We start from the raw sequence: 16,821 nt of genomic DNA on the forward strand, positions 1-16,821 counted from the left end.
CCTGAGTAGCTGGGATTACAGGCACGCACCACCATGCCCAGCTAATTTTTGTAGTTTTAGTAGAGACGGGGTTTCACCATGTTGACCAGGATGGTCTCGATCTCTTGACCTTGTGATCCACCCGCCTCGGCCTCCCAAAGTGCTGGGATTACAGGCTTGAGCCACCGCGCCCGGCCAATTTTTGTATTTTTAGTAGAGACAGGTTTCACCTTGTTGACCAGGATGGTCTCGATCTCTTGACCTCGTGATCCACCCGCCTCGGCCTCCCAAAGTGCTGGGATTATAAGCGTGAGCCACTGCGCCCGGCCACATTTATTTTTTATTTACCCACTTGCCCCACTTCTAAAAGGACTTGAGGTGGCTTAAACAGTAAGATAAAAATATGAAATAAGAAAAAAAAAAGAGAAAATAAGGACGGTACTTGTTAAAGGGCGTAAAGGTATAATTAGAACCCAGTGCTACAGAATTGCTCAGTGAACAGAATTGAAGGAGTAAGCTTCGAATTCTGTTCTGAGCTTCGTGGTGGCCAAAGCAAAAAGGGGAATGAAATCAGTGGCCAGGTTCACAGAGTTCATGAGATAAAAAGCCACTTGTGGCTCCAGAGAAACACCGGGAGTACCTCCTCCCCTCCTCCTTCCTGAGGAGTTGGGCAGCTTTGCCCCTGCGGCATCTGAAAGGGGATCTTGTGAGAAGTGAGAAACCAGGTCCTCAGAGGGCAATCTGGTGGCCACAGAGCCCTCCCATCTTTCCGGGACTGTGCAGTTTCCAGAGCATGTTCCCATCCCCGATCTCTTGACAAGCTTTTGAAGCAGATGGTCTAATAGTTCCCATTTCGCAGGAGACAACAGGCTCAGAAAGGTTAAGTGACTTTCTGGGGTTACACAGCTAGTGAATGACGGCGCTGGGGCAGCAGCCCAGACCTCTCTGGCCCTGAAGCCTGGGCCTTTCCTCCTTCCTGCTTGGCACTTCTCCCCTGGTCTGGGAGCTCCTCGGGGCAGGAGCATTTCCGGTCTGTCTCTGTACTGTGTTGCCCAGCGTGACCCCCAGGAAGCACTTGACGAATTAACTGGCCTGAATTCAGGGCACCAACAGATGAACAGACAGGGTCAGGCTTTTGGAAAAAAACCATCTCCAGCTGCTTTCAAAGGATGCATGTAATAAACAAGATCCCAGCAGAATGAAATGGAGGAGCTGAAGGAGGGGACCCGCAGGGAGGAAGGGAAAGAATTGGTTGAGACAGAGTGGTCCAGCTCTGGGTTCAAGGCCACATTTGCTGAGCACCTGGGTCCTCAGAGATGAGTCCACCACCATTCCTGCCCCCAGGCAGCTCCCAGTTAGCGGGTGGGCATCAGACAGTCACCCACCTGTGCTATGTTGAGGCCCAGGGAAAGCACCACCCTGGCCTGGAGTTAGGCAGGGAAGGTGTGAGGGTGAGGGAACAGAACCTGCAAAGGCCTGGTGGCACAGAGGAACCTGCTGTGTTATCCATGTTGGTTCACCCCAAAGGCAAGCCAAGCATGCCTTCAAGGCCCTGGCAGGGCAGGAAAACACACACACACACACACACACACACACACACACACACACACACACACATTCTCTCTCTCTCTTTCTCTCTCTCTCTCTTTCTATCTCTCTCTCTTACACACACACACAGACATACAAATTGGGTGAAGAATCAGCTATTTTAAAAATATAGCATTGACAGCCAGGTGTGGTGGCTCACGTCTGTAATCCCAGCACTTTAGGAGGCTGAAGTGGGCAGATTACTTGAGATCAGGAGCTCAAGACCAGCCTGGCCAACACAGGAAAACCCTGTCTCTACTGAAATTACAAAGATTAGCTGGTGTGGTGGTTCATGCCTGTAATCCCAGCTATTCGGGAGGTTTAGGCAGGAGAATCACTTGAACCAAGGAATTGGAAGCTGCAGTAAGCTGAGATTGGGCTATTGCACTCCAGCCTGGGCAACGGTGAGACTCTGCCTCAAGAAAGAAAGAGAGAGAGAGAGAGCGAGAAAGAAAGAAAAGAAAACACAGACCAGGTATGGTGGCTCAGGCCTGTAATCCCAGGACTTTGGGAGGCCAAGGCAGGTGGATCATGAGGGTCAGGAGTTCAAGACCAGCCTGGCCAACACAGTGAAACCCCGTCTCTACTAAAAAATACAAAAAATTCACTGGGCGTGGTGGTGGGCACCTGTAATCCCAGCTACTCAGGAGGCTGAGGCAGGAGAATCTTTTGAACCTAGGAGGCAGAGTTTGCAGTGAGCGAGATCGTGCTATTGCAAGCCAGCCTGGGCAACAAGAGCAAAACTCTGGAAAAAAAAAAAAAAAAAGAAGTAAAACGTATGCATATAGTACTGAAGTAGTCATCATGGGAAAATCAGAATCTTGGACTTCATACTTATGAGTTTAAAACTTTCCTTGAATGTCTACAATTTCCTGCTCCCATATCCCCCTTCCTGCCAGAATATCAGACGGCTGTATTCTCTGCACCTGGAACAGGGCTGGGCATGCTGTAGGCCCACAGTGGTCGTTTGTGAGATGAGAGAATGGCCTCAGTGCTGAAGATCTCAGAAGCTCTTGCAAACTGTTGACCTGAGCCTCTTGGATGAGAATCTGAGGCTGGGAGATGGGCCCACTGGATCCAGGCCTGCTAACTGCCTGCATGCCAGCGCTGGAGAGGACAGTCCAGCTGCAGGGGAGGGGCTGCGGGCTGGGAGTGCTGATGGCTGATGGCCAATCCCTGCTTACCTGCACAGGCCCACGACAATGATGAACCGGGCACCAACAACAGCCGTCTGCTCTTCAGCCTGCTGCCTGGCCCCTACAACCACAACTTCTCCTTGGACCCCGACACAGGGCTCCTCAGAAACCTGGGGCCCCTGGACAGAGAGGCCATTGACCCCACCCTGGGGGGCCGCATCGTGCTGACAGTGCTCGTGTCTGACTGCGGTGAGCCTGTCCTCACCACCAAAGTCAATGTCACCATCACTGTGGAGGTACGGGCTAGCTCAGCCAGGGCCGGATGGCAGGGTGGGCCCCAGGGACTCCCAAGCCGATGGCCAGCCCCTCCAGCTTGAGCCGGTCACACTTCTGCCCTCTGCAGCCAGCCTGCCTGGGTTACAGTCCCACTCACTCATATGGCCCCAGGCAAAACTCAACCTCCCTAGGCACTCAGGCCCCTGGTCTGTAAAATGGGGGTGGAAAAGGCTAAAGGTTAAGCCGGTTAATGAATGGAAAGTGCTTGGTAGAGTGCCTGAACTATATGGGGTTATCAGTAACCATCAGCTCTAATTGTCACTCACAAAGCCCCACCTGAAACCCTCCCTGCCACCATTGAAAAGCAAAGGGAGGGTGAAAAGCAGCATTGCTGGTGTCTACTGCACATCAGCGCATCCCCCAAGGTCGGGCTGGTTATTACCATTTTGTTCCTATCTATCTGTCTATCTATCTATCTATCTACCTATCTATTTTGAGATGGAGTCTCACTCTGTCGCCAGGCTGGAGTGCAGTGGCACGATCTTGGCTTACTGCACCCTCCACCTCCCAGGTTCAAGTGATTCTCCTGCCTCAGCCTCCCAAGTAGCTGGGACTATAGGTGAGCACCACCACACCTGGCTTTTTTTTTTTTTTTTTTAAAGTAGAGACGGGGTTTTACCATGTTGGCCAAGATGGTCTCGATTTCTTGACCTCATGATCCGCCTGCCTCGGCCTCCCAAAGTGCTGGGATTACAGTAGTGAGCCACTGTGCCCAGCCTTATTTATTTTTGAGACAGCATCTCCCTTTGTCACCCAGGCTGGAGTGCAATAGTGCCATCATGGCTTACTGCAGACTCAACCTCCCAGGCTCAGGCGATCCTCGTGTCTCAGCCTCCAGAGTAGTTGGGACTACAGGCACATGCCACCATGCCTGGTTAACTTTTTAATTTTTGTAGAGATGGGGTTTTGCCATGTTGCCCAGGCTGGTCTTGAACTCCTGGGCTCAAGCAATCCGCCTGCCTTGGTCTCCTAAGTAGCTAGAACTAAAGATGCATGCCACCATGCCTGGCTAATTTGGCTAATTTTTAAAGTTTATTTTTCATAGAAACAGGATCTTACTTATTGCCCAGGCCAATCTTGAACTACTGGCCTCAAGCGATCCTCCCACCTCGGCTTCCCAAAATGCTGGGATTACAGTCATGAGTCACCGAGCCTGGCCTATTACCATTTTATTGATCAAGCAACTGAGGCAGGGCTGGGTGCAGTGGCTCACACCAAAAATCCCAATATTTTGGGAGGCCAAGATGAGAGGGTTGCTTGAGCCTAGGAGTTCAAGACTGGGCTGGGCAACATACCAAGATCCCATCTCTACAAAAATAAAAAATTAGCCAGGCATGGTGGCATGGACCTGTAGTCCCAGCTACTCAGAAGGCTGATGAGGGTGGATAATTTCAGCCTGGGACATTGAGGCTGCAGTGAGCTATGTTCATGCCACTGCAATCCAGCCTGTGAGACAGAGCAAGACCCTGTCTCAAAAAAGAAACTGAGTCACAGAGAGGTTCAGTACCTTGCCTGGGGGGGGTCACAACATGGGGTTGTGACTCCAATCAATCTGGTTCTAAGGCTGCCACCAGCCCACAAGTCACCTTCCTCTGGAACAGTATTGTAACAGATATACACATAACACTGCGTCCTCTAGGGTTGTGCAGTGCACACCTTGCACCACTGTACATAGTAGCCCTGTGTCGCCTGGATTGGGATGCACCATTTTCACGCAACGGTCAGAGAGTAAGACCTCAGAAATAGAGAAACTGAAGCAGAATGAGAACTTGCTGGTTGTCCTTGGGGTGGGAGGGCTGCAAAGAGAGAACTTCATTTCCTGAGTGAACGGATTTCTTCACCTCTGCGAACAGTCCTCACAATTGCTCTATTAGTGGGGCTACTACCCCATTTTGCAGATGAGGACATTGAGGCCCAGAGTGGTCAAGGACACACGTGAGGCAGAGGTGGAGCAAGATGTGACTCAGCGCTCTCAGCCACTCCTGTGAGCTAGGGCGAACTTGAGAATGCAGCTGGTCTTGTGCATGGAGCCGTGATGCCATCTCTGGGAAATTGCAGCAGAAAACACATATAGCTAAGGTGGAAGAAGGTTGTCTTCCAAATGTTCATTCTAGGGTTATTCAGAAAAACAAACACCTATGATGTGACCCACAAACCCAGGAAGGGCTGGAGTGCTCAGGGCATCCCCCAAGCACATGCCAGTGTTAGGGGACAGAGGGGAGGGCAGAGTCACCTCCAGATTGTGACAGCAGTTGCAGGGCTCCAGCTGTGCCTGATGGGCTAGGGCTGGCCACAGAGGTGAGAGCCAAAAACAGCCAGTGTCCGAGGCAGGAGCGGGCCTAAGCTGCTGCAGGTCCTGGAGTCCAGCTCTGCCTGAGCACAGAGCTGGTGTCGTGGGCTCAGTTGTATGCAGGAGGGACAGGGGTAGGAGGGGACAAGGGAAACTGTGGGCCTTGGAGCCTTCGTGGACACATAACGGTATTGGTACCAACACAATAAATCCAAGAGATGGGAGTCAAGCTGGGCCAGGCAGGGTTTCAGGGGGACCCAGAACTGTGCTTCCAGAAATCAGGGTCTAGAACAGTTCTGAGATGTGGTCAGAGAAACTTGGCCTTACATATCCAAGGAGGCAGGCAGGGCTTCCTGGGGATGGATATGTAAGGCCCAGCTCCCACCACAGGCCCCCGAACCCCAGAGCCTGTGTGACCTGGGTAAGTTCCCTCCTCCCAGAGCCTGTTTCCTCATCTGGGGAGTGGGCAGTGAGGTCTGAGGCACTGGTAGAGTCTGTGTCTCGGAGCACAGGGATTATTCGTTTCTCAGATTGGCTCTGGGGAGGGTGAGATGGGATCCGGGGACTCAGACCTGTCTCTGCCTGCAGGACATCAATGATAACCTGCCTATCTTCAACCAGTCCAGCTACAAGTTTATGGTGAAGGAGGAGGATCCAGGTACATGTTCCCTGGGTCAGGAGAGGCACTAGGGCTGGGGCCCAGTGTGTCTTTCTCAGTGCCAAGAGAGGCAAGGGCAGAGGAGGCTTCCGATGGCGGGGCCAGGAGTCCATCTGAGTTCTGTCCCTCATCCATAGGAATGCTAGTGGGCGTGGTGAAGGCCTGGGACGCAGACCAGACAGAAGCCAACAATCGCATCAGCTTCAGCCTGTCGGGGAGTGGTGCCAACAACTTTATGATCCGAGGCTTGGTGCTGGGGGCTGGGTGGGCTGAGGGCTACCTCTGGCTGCCCCCGGATGTGAGCCTGGACTTCGAGACACAGTCCGTCTTCAACTTGACAGTGAGTGCCGAGAACCCAGACCCCCAGGGTGGTGAGACCACAGTATATGTCCTCGTGAATGTGGAAGATGTGAACGACAATCCCCCCACCTTGGATGGAGCCTCACTCCGGGGCATCCATGTGGCTGAGAATGGCTCACAGCATGGCCAGGTGGCTGTGGTGGTTGCCTCGGATGTGGACACCAAAGCCCAGCTGGAGATACAGCTTGTGAACATTCTCTGCACCAAGGCCGGGGTTGATGTGGGCAGCCTGTGCTGGGGCTGGTTCTCAGTGGCGGCCAATGGCTCTGTGTACATCAACCAGAGCAAAGCCATTGACTACGAGGCCTGTGACCTGGTCACACTGGTTGTGCGGGCCTGTGACCTCACCACGGATGCCGGCTTCCAGGCCTACAGCAACAATGGTAAGGCAGCCTGGTCTTAAAGGGCTTGGCAGGCCACAGCTAGGGGCTGAGGGAAGAAGCCCTGAGCTGGGACTCACAAGGTCTGGGCTCAGATCCTGGCTCTAGCCCTTTCCAGTTGCAAATACTGGGAAAGTTCCCAAATCTTCTCCAAGCTTCAGTTTCCCCATCTGTCCAGTGGGGTTGGGCAGTAGGTTGGCTGTGAAGAATCAACGAGAAGATCCATGTAAAGCATTTAGTGCAGTGCTTGGCATGCAGTAGCACCGAATTAATGCCATTATTTTGCAAGATGCTGTGAAAGAAAGATCACACTTCAGAGCCAGATGTGTACTTGTATCCCACTTCTGACACCAAATAGCAATATAACCACATTAACAGCTAGCATATATTGAGTCCTTATGACAGCCAAGAACTGCACGAGGCACCTTACAAGCATTTTTGCACTTCTACGTAATCCACGGGGTAGGTGGTCCCTACCAATTTTATAAATGAGGAAGCTGAGGCAGAGCATGGGCATTTAAACAACCAGCTTGCATAGTTAGAATGTGTGAGCATAATGTCATAGGTGGGACCTACCTAGGCTGGGCCCAATCCTGGCCCACCTAACTATTGCTGTGTGACTTTGACAAGCTACTTATCTGCTCTGAGGCCTGGGATGATACTCCCACCCACACAGGCTACAGAAGACTGAGCAGGCATTCTGGGTCAGGAGCAGGGGAGGGGACTGAGCACAGGGAACACATGGGAGAGAGGCTGTGGGGTATGGGGTTGAGGCCCAGGCTCTTTGGGTCAAGCTCTTATCCAGAGCCAAAACCATCTGACCTTGTCTCCTAGGGAGTCTCTTCATTACCATTGAGGATGTGAATGACAATGCACCCTATTTTCTGCCTGAAGATAAGACTTTTGGTAAGCAGCAACCCTGTTCACACACACATACCCCTGCTCCATGAGGTCACCCTTGGGCAACCCCCACAGACCATCCATGGGCTCCAGAAGGGCCTTTAGAAAGGGGGGAAGGCCTCTAATCCTGCCTCTTCCCAGGGCTGCAATAGGAGAGGACATTGGAGGATTTTTTTTCTTTTTTCTTTTTTTTTCCTGTTTTTCTTTTTTTTGAGACAAAGTCTCACTCTGTCTCCCAAGCCGGAGTGCAGTGGTGCAATCTCAGCTCACTGCAATCTCCGCCTCCCAGCTTCAAGTGATTCTCCTGCCTCAGCCTCCTGAGTAGCTGGGATTACAGACATGCACCATCATGCCTAATTTTTATATTTTTAGTAGAGATGGGGTTTCACCATGTTGGCCACACTGGTCTTGAATTCCTGGCCTCAAGTGATCTGCCTGCCTTGGCCTCCCAAAGTGTTGGGATTACAAGCGTGAGCCACCTGGGCCCAGCCAACATTGGAGTTTTCATTCCAGCTCTGCCCCACCTAATGTCTAGCCCTGGCCCCCAGGCCTTCCCTCTCTGGGCTTCCATTGCCCCGTGCAGGCCTGTGACCTTGCCTGTGACAATGTGGGGTGGCTGACTTGCTAACTACTGGTCCAGTGGTGGCTGTAATGGTGTCTCTTTTGGTACAGTGGTTGAGGGCAGGTTTAGGGGGATGAGCCCTGAGCTGCGCTCGTGGCCAGCCTTGGTCCGGGTGGGCAGTGTCCCGACCCTGCTGACCCCCTTCCCATTCACACCTGCAGTGATCATCCCTGAACTCGTGCTGCCCAACCGGGAGGTGGCTTCTGTCCGGGTAGGTCCTTGGCTCCAGTCTTTGTTGGTCACATTAGCCCCAGGGGACACAGGGCTGAGGCCTTCAAGCCTTTAACGGTAGAAAGAAAATATATGGACTCCAACATATGAAAAAGAAAACCCCAGGAGGGAAACCAACACCTGTCTAATCAATGTAATCAAACTTCACTGTGTTAAATGTAGCATTCATAAAAATGTCATGACCATAAATACCACTTGCAGTCTAGGTATTTTTTACTATACCAGAATTCTTGAGTACTACAGAGAACTCGTAGCCAATTGTTTATTAAACGAGTGTTTTGTCATTAAATAATTCCCAGAGCCAACTTATAAAAAGGCTTTCAGCTGTTTATGGCGTTGGCTGTGAGCGAGTTTATTAGGGGTGGTGGCTATGCGATGTGTCGGGGACACCTCCCACACCGCTGACAGCTGGGCCTGGCTGGGCTTCTTACTGACCTGGAAAGCTGCCTTCCCTCTCTGGGACTCTGCGTCCCTCTTCAACAAGAAGCTGGCAGTTCCCAGAAGGTGGCATGTGGGTGCTACTCCCTATGCTGTGGAAAGGACATGGGTACAGGAGATGGACAGGGCTGGCCTTCCCTGCTTAAAGCTGAATGTAAGGACAAGGTCTCTCGGAGCCTGCTTCCTTTTGTAAATTGGGGCTGGTAATCCTCCTTCTCTACATAGAGACAGCAACTGTGTGACTTTCAAGCCTTAAAACACTTTCCTAATCTGCCAATTTTGTTCTAATGTTATGAGTATGGCCACTGCAATTTTCTTTTTTTCTTGTGTTTTTTTTTAAGACAGAGTCTCACTCTGTCACCCAGGCTGGAGTGCAATGGAGCAATCTCGGCTCACTGCAACCTCCGCCTCCTGGGCTTAAGCAATTCTCCTGCCTCAGCCTCCCGAGTAGCTGGACTACAGGCATGCACCACCATGCCCGGCTAATTTTTTTGCATTTTTAGTAGAGGTGGGATTTCACCATGTTGGCCAGGCTGGTCTCGAACTCCTGACCTCAAGTGACCCACCCGCCTCAGCCACTCAAAGTGCTGGGATTACAGGCATGAGCCACTGTGCCCAGCCAGCAATTTTCTTTAAATAAACTCCTTTTTTTGAGACTGAAGCATCGGTGTTGGCCTATCCTCAACAGTAACGTCAGTGGACTGGAGGCTCTGTGTGCTAAATTTTTCTCTAAAAGGCACTAGAATGAATAAAAATGTTTGTGTCCCCTCCCTAACGAGCTTCATTGTCCACTAGAGGAATTGGTACTCACATTAGCAAGGAAATGACAGGTCCCAGGGGAGGTGCTTAGGAAATCTAAGCATCGCTCTGTGTGTGTGTGTGTGTGTGTGTGCGCGTGCGTGCACACGCGTGCTAGTGTGTGTGCAAGTGTGTATGTCCAAGTGTGAATGTGTGTGTCTGTATAAGGGTGAGTGTATGTGAATGCGTGTGACTGTGCATATGTGGGTATATATGAGTATGTGACTGTGGGTGTGTATGTGTGCATGAATGTGTGTGTGACTGTGCAAGTATGTGAATGTGTGTGAATTGAGTGTGTGTATTTGTGATTGTGTGTGAACTGAGTGTGAGTGCATGTGATAGTGAGGGTGTGTATGTGTGTGTGTCAGGATAAGTGTGAGTGTGAGAGGGTGTGTGAGTGTGTGAGAGGATTAGTGTGTGAGGGTGTGTGTGTATGAGTGTGTGTGAATGTGTGTGAGAGTGTGTGTGTGTGTGTGTGTGTGTGTGTGTGTGTGTGGCAGTGGAGGGATGGGGGGAGCACAGCAAGATTTCCACATGTGAGGGACTTTGGGCAGTGATCTGTTTAGAGGTTGGGGACAGGGGCAGGGACTTGTCCAAAGCAGGCACACAGCTTTTTGAAACTATTTGCTTATTTGGGGCAGCGTGGGGATGGTGAATAGAGACTGTGAGGACCAGCCTCCCAGGTCACCTTTGCCTGTGGAGGGATGCCTGGCCTGGCTGGGCCCCCAGATGTTGTCCACTCTCGCTCCCAGGCCAGAGACTATGATTCAGGGAACAATGGCGTCATCCTGTTCTCCATCCTCCAAGTAGACTTCATCTCTAAGGATGGGGCCACCATCCCTTTCCAAGGCTTCGGGATCTCTACCTCCTCTGAGGCCGACGTGTTCACTGGGAGCATTCAGTAACGGCGGCGGCCCCTGGAAGGAGGGTGGGGGAGGGGCCCGAGGGGTGCAAGTCCCCCATCCTGAAGGTTATAAGGCTCCTGAGGATTCAGCTTGGGTTCAAAGACTGACCTGCACCTCCCACCTTCCATAGGCCTGTGACCAGCCTTGACTCCACTCTCCAAGGCACCTACCAAGTGACAGTCCAGGCCAGGGACAGACCTTCTGTGGGACCTTCCCTGGAAACCAACACCACCCTGAATGTGAGTACTAGTCCCACTTCCAGCCCTCAATGTCCTCTGCCAGCCCCCAGAGTCCCTCATGCCCCATCTCCTGCACACCCTCTTCCCCCAGCTCTTCACCGTAGATCAGAGTTACCGCGTGCGGCTGCAGTTCTCCACACCACGGGAGGAGGTGGGCGCCAACAGACAGGAGATTAATGCGTAGGTCTGGGGAGCTCAGGAGGGAGCTGTGGGAAGAACAGGGTGTAGGAGCCTGGTCTCTGACAAAACGTTGATGGGATATCTCTCAATCCTGTTCCTGACCCACATTGGACCTTGTCCCTGTCTTTAGCCCTGTACCTTAACCTGCACCATGTTTTTGCATGTCCCCAGAAGTCCATACCCAGCCAGGGGCAGAGGGAGGCCTTGGAATAGGGCTGCCATGTACAGTTGTGAAGGCTGTGCACTGCACAAGGGCACTCTGCTTGCTAATCTATTAACCCAGCCCCAGAGGAAGAGATTTCCTCTTGTAATTTGCACGGAAGTGCTACCTACTCAGCTAACAGAGCTGTCCAGAGGAGTTGCCCCTTTCTCACTCACACAATTCCAAATTCCACTGGCATAGGCCCCTACCCTATGCCCTACCTTGTGCCATAGGGGCTAAGGCTCCCACCCCAGGCCTTTGTGACATCTGCTCCCTTTGCAGCGCTCTTACCCAGGCGACCAGGACTACAGTCTACATTGTGGACATTCAGGACATAGATTCTGCAGCTCGGTGAGTGCCCAGAGACCTGGAGGTGGAGGTGAGGGGGAGAATTGGTAGCAGGAGGGGCCCGTTGGGTGGTCCAGGCTGCTGACTCTTCAACTCTGTCCCCCTCCAGGGCCCGAGCCAACTCCTACCTTGATGCCTACTTTGTCTTCCCCAATGGGACAGCCCTGACCCTTGATGAGCTGAGCTTGTGAGTGGGGCTGCCCCTGGGGCAGGCGTTAGGGTGAGCAGGGAGTCTGGGGTGTGCCAAGGTCCCTCGGGCCTAAGTGGAGGTTCTGTGGCCAGGATAATCCGGAGTGATCAGGACTCGCTGACGCAGCTGCTGCGGCTGGGGCTGGTGGTGCTGGTGAGTGCGGGCAGAGTGGGGCAGCAGGTGAAGCTGCGGGGCCCCCACAGTCTCCCTCACACTCATCCTTCTCCAGGGCACCCAGGAGAGCCAGGAGTCAGACCCGTTGAATCAGCTCATCAGTGTCATCATAGGATTGGGAGTGGCTTTGCTGCTGGTCCTTGTGATCATGACCACGGCCTTCGTGTGTGTGCGGAAGAGGTGCAGCTCCCATTGCCCCCATGTCTCCAGCCTTCACCTTCTCCCACCACCCAAGACATCAGGGGATGGGGGTGGAAAGAGCTGGAGTTTAGGCATAGGTATATGTGCATTCACTCCCAAGTGACCCAGTGTGAGATCTTGGGCAAGCCATCTGCCCTCCCTGAGCCTCAGTGTCCTCATCCGTGAACGGGCATGACATTAGATTCCTTAGTGCACTCATGGAAGTGATTTGTGTTTTACACCCAGAGAGACACTGGCACACACTATGCATTTAATAGATGCTGCTGCTTTTTCCAACATGTATAGAGTCAGCAGCCATATCTGGGTTTGACTTCAAGCCAGTTTGTCACTGGCTATGTGACCTGCAGGAAATCACTTGCCTTCCCTGGTTCTTACTTCTACCCTCTGTAAAATAGAGCTAAAACTCGCCTCCCAGGATCTTGTGAAGCCACACTCTCAGGGCCTCCACTGGGCCACACAATAGGTGTGCAGCAACAGTGTGACCCCCCTCCTGGTTTCCCACAGCTACAACCGGAAAATTCGAGCCATGAAGGCTGCCAAGGAGGCTCGAAAGACAGCAGCGGGGGTGATGCCCTCAGCCCTTCCCATCCCAGGGACTAACATGTACAACACTGAACGGTAAGCAGGAGTCAAAGGCTAGGTAAGAGGCCTGGTGGGGTGGCGGAGAGCCAGACCACCTGACCAGGCTTTCCCTCCAGAGCCAACCCCATGCTGAACCTCCCCAACAAAGACCTGGGCTTGGAGTACCTCTCCTCCTCCAGTGACTTGGACTATGTCAGGTGAGCAGTACCCCTCACAGCCATGCTAGGTGGTGGTCGTGGTACAGGTAGTGAGGGTGATGGTGATGATGGTGGTGGCGATGATGGTTATGAAGATGGTGTTGTTGGTGGGAGTGATGGTGTTGGTGGTGATGGCGGTGGTCATGGTAGTGGTGGTAGTTATGGTGATGACGGTGGTAAGCTGATGGTGATGGTAGCGATGGTGATAGTGCTGACGATGGTGATGATGACAATGATGATGATGGTGGTGATGGTGTTGGTGTTGAGGTGATGGTGGTGATGGTAGTGGTGGTGGTGGTGATAGTGGTGGTGGTGATGGTGCTGATGACAGTGGTGTGGTGGTCATGGTAGTGGTGGTAGTGGTGGTGCTGGTGATGACAATGGTGTGGTGGTCATGATGGTGGTAGTTGTGATGGTGGTAAGGTGATGGTGATGGCAGTGATGGTGATGGTGATGGTGTTGGTGGTGTTGGTGTTGAGGTGATGGTGATGGTGGTGATGGTAGTTACGGTGGTGGCGATGATGTGATGGTGATGGTGGTGATGGTAGTTACGGTGGTGGCGATGATGTGATTGTGATGGTGGTGATGATGTGATGGTGTTGGTGTTGGTGTTGGTGTTGAGGTGATGGTGATGGTGGTGGTGGTGTTGGTGTTGAGGTTATGGTGGTGGTGTTGGTGTTGGTGTTGAGGTGATGGTGATGGTGGTGGTGGTGGTGGTGTTGGTGTTGAAGTGATGGTGATGGTGGTGATGGTAGTGATGGTGGTGACAGTAGTTGTGATGACGGTGGTGATGGTAATGATGGTGGTAGTTGTGATGGTGATGGTGGTGATACAGGTGGTGGTTCTTGGGCACAGTAAGGGAGGACTGGGCTTGCCAACACCTGCGTTCCATCACCTCTCTTACAGCCTCAACTCCCTGGATGACAACTCTGTGGATGTGGACAAGAACAGTCAGGAAATCAAGGCAAGATGAGAGATGAATTGGTGCCTGGAGATTCCAACTTGGGTTCTTCTGTGGAGGGGTTCAGGACAGAGCTCGAGGGAACTGCTGTGGACATGGGCAACTCTGCTTCTCGGCACCAGGCCCCAGGAAGCCCTGTGACTTTGAAATGGGGTCCAATTCCTGCTCCTCCACTGGTTCACTGTGTGACCCTGAGTGCATGCTTTCCTGCCTCTACTTTCTCAGTTTTTTCACCTGCAAATGGGGACGAGAACATCATCTGTGCAGGGCCAATGTGAGGATTAAATAAAGGCAGGCGTAAGAAAGCCAGCTGGGGGTGAGGGGAGGTGATCTAGAGGGGAACAAGCATAGTCTAGAAAAGGTGAGAAGACGGGCTCAAACAAACAACAGTACTGTCATCTGTTCAACAGGTAAGTTGGTTAGATGAGATCAAATGTTCACAGCCTGGCCTGCTGTGTAGAAGCACCTGAAGACCTCTCGAAAAATACCGATGCCCAGGTTACACCCAGGTCCATGGGTGCAACATTCTAGCATTTTAAAGACCAGGAGTTCTGATTCTGATGGCCCATGTGGAGCCTGGGCATGGACCTGTTATAAAAGCTGCCCAGAGAGTGCAAAGGTGTAGGCAGGGTGGAGGCCGCTGGAGCAGGTCAGCAGGCTGAGCGCCGGGTGCTTCTGCATGTGGAGGGGTGGGTCTCTGGAAACAGAAAGAACTGCCCTCTCTCCTTCCCACTTTGAAAGCCACCTCTGGAGGAGATACTCTCTAAGGCCCACTGGAGCTGTGACAGTCTGAGGTTCTGTGTGTGTTGGGGGGATCCACTCACATTTTCCCCCAGTCTGAGTTCTGGGCTTGGCCAGGTCCCTGCCCATCAGAGGCTCCCACCCTGACCTCATGGTTCAGAATTTGTTTCCCCTGAGGACTCCTTATGTGGAAAGATTTGGTCAACTGAAGCCTCTCTTGGCCTTTAAAATGCTAGAGTGCTGCACAGGGGCCCGGGTATAACACAGTGCAGGGAATGTGGTACAGAAGCCTCTGGACAGGCCCTAGGTATGGTTGTATGGGTAGTAATGCACGCAGTCAGGCAGCGCTGGAGGCCTCTGGGTAGATGCTAGGAAATGGTTAGTGGCCAAAACTCTAATGAACATATCTGGGGAACTGAGGCAAAGGAACAGTCTTGTCTGCTGTTGTTCATAGCCTGTGGCAGAGGCTGATGCTGGTCCAAGGCTGAGGGAGTGGAGTCAGGGACCCCCTGAGGTGTGGCTGGATCTGTGGACTATGGAGGGGCAGGGAACTAGGAGAAGGGTCTGGAAACGGAGGGGGGACAAGTAACTGAAAGTCTTCAAAGCCAGAATATTGCTCAGACTTTCTCCTGGGAGGGCAAGGGGCTGTTCTATTTCTGAGAAGTTGCTCAAGGCTCTGCCTCCTCTACTGCAGCAGTGAGTGAGTCTTAGGGGTCTCTGGGCAGGCCTATAAGGCCACGGGGCCTTCTTGGGAGCTGTCTGCCCCCTGCTCCCCCATCGCTGGGGTGGGGTGTGCAGGTGGATCCTTTTCCCAGGAATCTCTTGGTGCCTTGACTTGTCTAAGCTCCATACATGTCTGAGTGGCAGGTGTGAGTAACTGAAGAGATTATCATTCTAACTTCCCCAAGTAACCAGCAAGGAAACTGACATCCAGAGAGGGGTGCTGACTTGCTCACAGTGGGACAGCCTGCAGGGCAGGAGCAGACCAGAACCCAGGTCTTTGATCTCTGGCAGCAGGTCACATTATCCTGGGTGGCACTGAGCCTACAGCTCTTCACTCAGGGTCTGCCTTGAGGGCTCTGAGGAATAGACAGAATGCTTAGCCCCTCAGATGTTCCACTGTTTACTAGGCACCAGAACAGCCCCTGTCTAGAAAAAGCCCTTGGAGTGCCCTGGGGAGTGCAGGGGTAGCCAGGGCTCTGGCCCTGTGGGTGTCTCTTCAGCAGAGCAGCTGAGCCTGGGGGCCTGGCTATTCCACAGGATGGTGTGTGTGTGTGTGTGCACGCACATGAACAGCATGTCGCAGGGCGGGGTGGTGAAGAGGAAGGGTAGGAAGAGATGAGTGAGTGAGTTCCATGATGAACTGCACGGGCAGCATCCCTCTGAGGGCAGCAAAAAGAGACATCAAATCCAACCAGGGCATTGTCACACCGTGGACATGCATTTGAACCAGTAAGACCAGTGGTCTGCCCCCTCTTCACCAGTAGAACTCTCTGAGCCATAGTTTCCACATCTGTGAAGAGGGCACATGTTCCCTCCCTTAGAGGGTTTCAGTAGGTAGTTGAGGTAATGGATGGACCTCGACCCACATGGTGCCTGCTGAGGGCACAGGGGACAGGGACTATGTTGGGCTGGCTCCTCGGCACAGGACACAGGGCCCAGCATTATTCAGGACTGGGCAGAACAGCAGGGTGCCACAGTGTTGGTGGGCATGGCAAAGGCCAGAGTTGACCCCCCAGGCCCCCCCATGTGTATCACCACTAGCCAGGGCCAGGTCTGGGACACAGCCTGGACCAGAGGCCCCAGGAGGGGCAGGGTAGGAACCCTACCAATGAGCCATTGGTCCTGGGCTTGAAGCCCACCCACTTCCCTAGGGCCTGGGGTGCTTGCCTTGCCCTTCACACCTCCTCTCCCTCTCCCTGCAGGAGATGTGCCATAGGCCACCACCACTGGGGCCAGATCCAGAGCCCCTGACCGTGGTGCTGTCAGGATGTCAGGCAGATGTGAGCAGACAGCAGCTGGAGGAGCTGTCCTACACCAACGCTGGCCTGGACACCACGGACCTGTGACAGGGGCCCCCACTCTTCTGATCCCCCTTGAAGAGGCCCCACCACACCCTAACTGCACCTGTCTCCCTGGAGATGATAATATATCATGCTGCCCTGCCTCCTTCTGCTTTTGGCCAA

General features: G+C 52.9%; 1 protein-coding gene across 1 annotated transcript in view; it reads left to right on the plus strand.

Moving 5' to 3' along the window:
- Positions 1-16,803, plus strand: part of CDHR2 (cadherin related family member 2) — a 44,680-nt gene extending 27,877 nt beyond the window's left edge. The window contains exons 13-29 of the mRNA XM_032271811.1: positions 1,324-1,430; positions 2,759-2,998; positions 5,917-5,986; positions 6,124-6,729; positions 7,561-7,632; positions 8,410-8,459; positions 10,468-10,616; positions 10,751-10,859; positions 10,951-11,039; positions 11,524-11,592; positions 11,699-11,776; positions 11,872-11,932; positions 12,009-12,133; positions 12,659-12,772; positions 12,853-12,933; positions 13,840-13,897; positions 16,561-16,803. Coding sequence (XP_032127702.1) covers positions 1,324-1,430; positions 2,759-2,998; positions 5,917-5,986; positions 6,124-6,729; positions 7,561-7,632; positions 8,410-8,459; positions 10,468-10,616; positions 10,751-10,859; positions 10,951-11,039; positions 11,524-11,592; positions 11,699-11,776; positions 11,872-11,932; positions 12,009-12,133; positions 12,659-12,772; positions 12,853-12,933; positions 13,840-13,897; positions 16,561-16,704 — 2,222 coding nt within the window. The 3' untranslated portion in view covers positions 16,705-16,803. The remainder of the gene's footprint in view (positions 1-1,323; positions 1,431-2,758; positions 2,999-5,916; positions 5,987-6,123; positions 6,730-7,560; positions 7,633-8,409; positions 8,460-10,467; positions 10,617-10,750; positions 10,860-10,950; positions 11,040-11,523; positions 11,593-11,698; positions 11,777-11,871; positions 11,933-12,008; positions 12,134-12,658; positions 12,773-12,852; positions 12,934-13,839; positions 13,898-16,560) is intronic.
- The last annotated feature ends 18 nt before the right edge of the window (positions 16,804-16,821 follow it).

This window comes from Sapajus apella, unplaced genomic scaffold, assembly GCF_009761245.1.
Source record: "Sapajus apella isolate SASKATOON/1434 unplaced genomic scaffold, GSC_monkey_1.0 scaffold249, whole genome shotgun sequence".
In the NCBI taxonomy this organism is placed as follows: domain Eukaryota; kingdom Metazoa; phylum Chordata; class Mammalia; order Primates; family Cebidae; genus Sapajus; species Sapajus apella.